This window comes from Chrysochloris asiatica, unplaced genomic scaffold (assembly GCF_000296735.1).
Source record: "Chrysochloris asiatica unplaced genomic scaffold, ChrAsi1.0 scaffold00377, whole genome shotgun sequence".
Classification (NCBI taxonomy): Eukaryota; Metazoa; Chordata; class Mammalia; order Afrosoricida; family Chrysochloridae; genus Chrysochloris; species Chrysochloris asiatica.
This window is the reverse complement of record NW_006408895.1, coordinates 1,837,357-1,844,962: the sequence shown is the minus strand read 5'-3', so window position 1 is coordinate 1,844,962 and position 7,606 is coordinate 1,837,357. Positions and strand designations below refer to the sequence as shown.

The 7,606-nt window shown below is 37.7% G+C and overlaps 1 protein-coding gene across 1 annotated transcript in view; it reads left to right on the top strand.

The window, feature by feature from the left end:
* The window catches only part of LOC102818369 (chromosome unknown open reading frame, human C4orf17), a 41,309-nt gene that overhangs the window by 21,972 nt on the left and 11,731 nt on the right, over positions 1-7,606 (top strand). Inside the window, 2 exon segments of the mRNA XM_006876380.1 lie at positions 481-529; positions 821-958. Coding sequence (XP_006876442.1) covers positions 481-529; positions 821-958 — 187 coding nt within the window.

Below are 7,606 nucleotides of genomic sequence, written 5' to 3'. Positions count from 1 at the left end.
CAGGGTTTCTGAGGCTGTAAATCTTTACGGGAGCAGAAAGCCTCATCTTTCTCCTGCAGAGCAGCTGGTAGTTTCAAACTCATTACATTACAAGAGCGCTCTCTGTCTCTCTCTCTCTCTCTCTGTCTGTCTCTCTGTCTCTGTCTCTGTCTCTGTCTCTCTCTCTCTCACTTCTGAAGATCAAAAAGCCTTTCCTGGAACGGGTACACAGATCTAAGACTTCTACAACTCCTGTTGGCCTTAAAACCTCCAAATTTTTCATGTATTTTTATTACTGCAAGTAGTACATTTACTTCCCAGAACAAGAAAATACCCTTTCTATTTCCTCTTTCAGCTAATCAAGGGAAGTAATTTAGTTTGCTTTCTTAACTCTCCAGCTTCCAAGTGCCCTTTGTCAGAGGAAGGAATTAGCAACATGCATCATGGAGTCTCTTTACAGACACAGAGTAAAGCCTCCCAACTGTCTTTTTCCAGGCATAGAAAAGAAATTTCCCCAAACTCAACAGATAATCCCATGTGTTATAAGTCGGTTGTTACCTGGAACTGCAATATAAATAAACATTAGAACGTTTATTTAATGTTTCAAAAATATTTCTTGGTGTTTAGCCAGTCATTTAAAATGCTCTCACCAATAAATTATTTTTTGTTATGGATGCAAGTATTTGATGATTAGATTTTAAGGAAGGATAGAAACTAATCTCTTCCCACTCTAATGGGTCACTCGCCTGAGTTACAATGTCTCATTCATTTTGCATTTAATTTTATTAGAAATTACAAGTGGATGCAAAGGCACATTGATTATATTCTAACCTTTATTTAGGAAGAAATTAAGACAAGAAATTCATCATCACCTCCGAAGGCATGCTCAAATGCTGGCTCCTGTTGCTCCGATGTGATGAATACCAAAATGGACATCAACACTGTTTGCATACCAAACTATCTGGATCAGGAAATAAAAGTAAGAGACAAGTTCTTAAATTTATACCTTGGGAGGGTAGCATGAACATATTAAAAAACACTACATCATTAGCATGTTCATCTTTAACATTCTTTAAGGTTTTCTCACTGACACATGGGTTGATTTTAAACTACTTAGCTTGATATTCCTTGGTAATGCTGTTTGAGCTTGCCTGCTAACTTAATAGTTGGTGGTCTAAACTTACCCAGAGGCACTATGGAAGAAAAGCTTGGGGATTATTGTGACGGATTGAAATAATAGCTGAGTCCATGGGCTCAAACATAGCAATGACCATAAAGATGGTGCAGGATTGGGCAATGTTTGATTCTGTTATACATAAGGTCACCAAGATTCACAGTTGGCTCAATGGCAACTAACAACAACCAATTACAATTACAAGCAAGCTCTGAGGATGGTTATCAAATACTCCTGATAAGGAACTCTTTAGAGAGCAAGTAAATGAAATGGTGGAGAAGAGAATGTATCTGCAGACTTTGGATTTACACATGATTTCTTGATAATGCTAGCTAATAACTTTATATTATACAATGTCTTCAGAACCACTATTCATCTAACCCACTTCACTTCAGCTGATCTTTCTGTATAATTTGATTATTCCCACCTTAGGGGTTTTCTACCAGCCATTTACTCTACCAAGAGTCTCTTCTTAATACTATCAGTGGTGGCACCTTCTTTCTCATTCAGGTTTCAGTTTAAATAACACTTATATTTTCCCTGACCAGCCAAGCTAAATTAGCTGCCAAGTTACTCTCCATCCACTCTTTACTACACTTCATTATTATTATTTATTATCATTATTGCAAAACACTTGCCACATTTGATATGCTTCTATTTATATTTTCATTTTTGTCAATCTCCGCACCCATACCCCCACTAAAATACAAGTCCCATAAGATCTCATACTTGTCTACTTCATTTATTAACTTATCTCTAATGCCTAGATGAGTGCTAGAAATTATTCAATAATGAGTGTTGAATAAATAAATTAAAAAGAAAAGTGCTACCAATTGAAGATGGAACTATATAAAATCAGATAGCCACATAAACAGCCAGCCATATGTTCAGTGCAGACTGTCTTGCTTTCTGGGTCATATCAGAAGATCAGCATGATCTTATAGAATTGACCTTATGAAAATTATTATAGAGCCCTCCTTTCAAAAGTGTATTTTTCTTTACAGATATTTAATTACTTATCTGAATGTGAATTGATTAAAAAATAAAACCCCATTAAAATGCAAATTCTTTGAAAGAAGTGGTATTGTCTGTTTTGCTTACAATGGAATCGTCAGTACTTACCACTTTTCTTGAGGAATATTCATTGGCAAAAAGAGCATAGTATTTTACCAACTAGTTGTGGACTATTTTCTTAATAAAAGAAGAGGAACTTAAGACAATAGATCTAATCAAGATTCCTTGGCTCATATAAAAGAAACTTATATAAAATCCATCTTGGAAGTATTTAATCCTTTCATGACTTACATCCAAATATCAGAAACTACTTACTGATGTCCTAGTATCCAAGCTCATAACTCTGAAGAAGGTATGAAATGTTTATCGGCAGTCTGATTGGCTACTACAAGAACAAACAAGTTGTTCACAGGGGAGACATCAAAGCAAGCAATCAAGTCCCACCAGTACAAACCTACCTCTAAGACTGAAACTCAAAGGGAACACAGAGCAGGTATGTAAGCTTGCTGGTGTTCACGTTGGTCTACTGGTGTGTGGAAGTAGAAAAAGGCAGCAATGAAGATATGGGCTGAGTTTAACCACATTCCATAGACTCCCATCAACCTGGAAATGAGAGCGAAAAGAGGAAGGACTGGTTGGTTCAAAGTGGGGTAAGACCTGGGACTCTTGAGCCCATGGACAAGGACATAAGCCATGGAGAGCTAGAGCTGAGAGTGAAGTGTTCAGCTGATATGAAGTGAGGAGAGATGCACAAGAACATCCAAATTTGCAGATAGTACCCATTTGATCTAGTACCCTCTGGTAGAGTTCTGAAATCTATATCTATCTCTATATCTCTATATCTATAGATATAGAGATAGAGATATATATAAAGGAAACAAATGTAAATTGCTACAATTTGGTGAACTTGACCTATACTTATGGATGTAGTATCTCAAAATACCAACTGAGAGGGAAGGAGTCTTCACAATAAGAATCTAACCGATCCCCTCTGTACATGGGGTTGATAGGGATGGGCAATTTACACCTAAATTGGGTGTGGGGTGGAAGTGGGCTATAAAGACATGAAGTGACTGACTTACAATTTTTCAAGAGGGAGTTTAGTTTTAGAGTGTATGGGGGAAGGTAGAATCCCCACTGAATAGTTTTCATCTTGTCTAGATGGGTCTGGTGAAAGGAGATGGGGATAAGATTCTTATGATTCAATAGTGAGTAATTGTTATCATGACTTATTGCTATTGTCACAACTATAAAGATAGAAGTTTTGTAACATAAAGGGAGGAGTAGTTAATTCTACATCACAGGAACAGAGGACCCTAGGACCATCAAGGGAGAAGAGCATGACTGAAATATGGGACCCTATCCAGAGAAGCAGTGACACCAGAGAGGAGGCAGAGATGATGACACAGAGAGATAGAGCAGCTGAGGACTCTAGACTCATGGAAAGAGAAAGGCTGTGTGCTGGTGACCAGGAGTTAGGCTTGCAGAATGTGCCTTATGGTTGTTTAAGTGATTATATATTCCTGAGTGTTTTTGTTTATATAAACACAAAGCGAACAAAAACAGAGGGAATAGAAGTAAATACTGTTGAATGATAATGCATGGAGGGGATTGTAATCATTGCAATGAAATGAAATACGATAGGATGAGTGCAAAAATGATGTTCTTCCATGTAAACTATCACTGAATTCACAATAAAAGGTTTTTGTGTTTTTTTTAAAGAAATGTTTATGAAAGTTTGTTGGTGTTTAAAAGAATAAAAAGTTTCAAAATCATCTACTTTAGGATTTAAAAAAAAAAAAATCCCCCCCCCGCACACACACACAAGATTCTGTATTTATCATTAGTACATTCAACACAGGTTTTTGCTTTGGAGCACACTCCTAATCATGGCACTGGAAAGTGGAGTCATAAAAAAGAACCAGAGCTTTACTAGACAGAGGGGGAAAATTTAGAGTTTCGGGTTGCTAAGGTGACTGGAATTTTCAAAGAAAGATACTGAAGGAGAGGGATCTGTGCCAAGAATGGACTCCAGAAATCTTTATAAGACTACTATTGAGCATCTGGTCCAATAGCTGCACATGTAAAAGATGAGATTCTGAGACTTGGATGAAAAGAGCTAATGGGACTTTCATAGAGCTTACAAATATTAGAGTTCTGATCTGGCAGAGTGGAGAGACCTTACTGGACAAAGCAGGAATTCACTTGAGATCCCCCAAAATGTCACACCCTTAGAGTAGAGTTACTATACCCCTAAATGAAGTCTACTCTAGTCATACTATCAAATTCTAACAATATATTTCTGCAGAACAACCTTACCTGCCAATACATTAACTGTTTTTCGAACCCAGGGAGGTAATCAAAATCCAGGCACTCACCATTGTAGCATTTACAAAGCTCAGAACACCATAAAACTTTATTAGACATGCAAAGAGCAGGAAAATATGGTCCATGTTGCTGTTGTTGTTAGGTGTCATCAAGTCAGTACCTACTCATAGCAACCCTATACACAACAAAACAAAACACTGCTTGGTCCTGCACCAATCTCACAATCATTGCTATGCCTGATTGCTGCTGCACTGTGCCAAGCCATCTAGTTGAGAGTCTTCCTCTTTTTTGCCGACCATTCACTTTACCAAACATGATGTCCTTCTCTAGGGACTAGTCCTATCTGACAATATGTCCAAAGCCATCCTGGCTTTCAAGGCACATTTTGGCTGTGCTTCTTCCAACACAGATTGGTTTGTTCTTTTGGCAGTCCATGGTACTTTTAATATTCTCCTCCAACACCATAACTCAGATGCATCAATTCATCTCCAGTCTTCCTCATCCACTCTCCAACTTTCACCTGCATATGAGGTTATTGAAAATACCATCACTTGGATCAGGTGCACTTTAGACCTGAAACTGATATCTTTGCTCTTGAACACTTTAAAGAGACCTTGTACAGCAGGTTTGCCTAATGCAATACACTGTTTAATTCTTGACTGTTGCTTCTAAGAGTGCTGATGATCGATTCAAGGAAAATTAAGTCTTTGATGACTTTAATCTTTTCTTCATTTATGTGGATGTTGTTTATTGGTCCAGTGGTGAGGATTTTTGGTCTTTTTTACATTGATGTGCAATCCATACCAAAAGCCTTTGATATGCATCTGTACTTTAAGTCCTCTTCACATTCAGTAAGCAAGGTTGTATCATCTGCATATCGCACATTGTTAATGAGTCTTCCTCCAATCCTGATGCCTCATTTTTCTTCATATAATACAGCTTCTTGGATTATGCACTCAGCATAAGGATTGAAAAAGTATGGTGAAGAAATACAACTCTGGCATACACCGCTGTTAATTTTAAACCATTCGGTGTTCCCTTACTCTGTTCGAATAACTGCCTGTTGGTCTATGCACAGGTTCCTCGTGAGCCCAATTAAGAGTTCCGGAATACTCATTCTCCTCAATATTGTCCATAGCTTGTTATGAACCACACAGTCTAAAGTCTTTGCATAGTCAATAAAGCACAGGTAGGCATCTTTCTGGTAGTCTCTGCTTTCAGCCAAGATCCATCTGACATCAATAATGGTAGTCTCTCATTGCACATCCTCTTTCTGAATCTGGCTCCAAACTCTGGCAGTTCTCTGTCAACGTACATTTGCAACCATTTTTAAATTACCTTTAATAAAATTTTACTTGTATGAGATATTAATGATATTGTCCTATGACTTCCATTGAGTCACCGCTCTTTGGAATGGGCACAAATATAAATCTCTTCTATTAATTTGGCCAGTCTTCCAAATTTCTTGGCATAAATGAGTGAGTGCCTCCAGTGTTTCATCAGTTTGGTGAAAGATTTCAATTTGTATTCCATCAATTCCTGGAGCCTAGTTCTTTTCCAATACCTTCATTGCATCGTGGACTTCTTCCTTCAGTATCATTGGCTCTTGATCATATGCTACCTTTTAAAACGGTTGAATATTGACCATTTCTTTTTGTTACAGTGATTCTGTGTATTCCTTCCATCTTCTTTTGGTGATTTTTGCACCACTTAATATTTTATCCTGCATTGTTTCAAGTCAGGGCTAGAATTTTTCTTCAGTTCCCTCAGAAATACTGAGCATGTTCTTCCTGTTTTGTTTTCTAACTCCATTTCTCTGCATGTTTCATTATATTTGACTTTGTCTTATCGAGTTGATCTTTGAAACTTCATATTCTGCTCTTTTACCTCCTCATTTCTTCCATTTGCTTTAGCATCTCTACTCTGGAAAGCAAGTTTCAGAGTTTCTTTTGACATTCATTTTTTTCTTTTCCTTCTTTCTTGTCTTAATGACATTTTGCTTTTTTTCCCCTGTATTATGTTCTTGATGTCAACCCACAACTCTTTTGATCTTTGGTCTTTAGTGTCTAATGCATCAAATCTGTTCTTCAGATGATCTCTAGAATCAGATGAGATATGTTCAAGGTCAAACTTGACTTTCATGGATGTATTTTAATTTACTTCAGCCTCAGCCTGAATTTGCATATGAGCAATTGATGGTCTGTTCCACAGTCTGCCACTGACCTTGTTTTTGCTGATGATGTGGAGCTTTCCCACCATCTCTTTCCACAATGTAGTCAATTTGATTTCTGTGTAATACCACTGGTGAGGTCCATGTGTATAGTCACCTTTTATGTTGTTTAAAAAGTTATTTACAATGAAGAAGTAATTAATGTTGCAAAATTCTATCACGTGACCACCACATCATTTCTACCACCAAGGGCCATACTTTTCTAAGGACTTTTCCTTCTTTGTTTCTAACCTTTGCATTCCAATTACCAGTAACTATCAATACATCTTGATTGCATGTGTGATAGATTTCAGACTGAAGAAGATGATAGAATTCTTCAATTTCATGATCACTGGCTTTAGTAGTTGGTGCATAGATTTGAATAATAGTGGAATAGCTTGTCTTTCTTGTTGTTGTTAGGTGCCATCAAGTCGGTACTGACTCAGTGACCCTATGCATAACCGAACAAAACACTGCCCGGTCCTGGGCCAACCTCACTATTATTGCCACACTTAAGCCCATTAATGCTGACACTTTACCAGTCTGTCTCTCTGGGGGTCTTCCTCTTTTTCTATGACCCTTCTCCTTACCAAACATAATGTTCTTCTCCAATGACAGTCCCTCCTGACAATATAGCCAAAGTATGAGTGACAAAGTCTGGCTATCCTGGCCTCCAAGGAGCACTCTGGCTGCACTTCTTCCAACACAGATCTGTTGGTTATTTTGGTTGCCCATGATACTTTCACTATTCTACAACACCATAACTCAAATGCATCAATTCTTCTATGATCTTCCTTATTCACTATCCCGCTTTCACATGCATATGAGGTTATTGAAAATACCATGGCTTGGGTCAGGCCCACCTTAGTCCTAAAGCTGACATCTTTGCTCTTCAACACTTT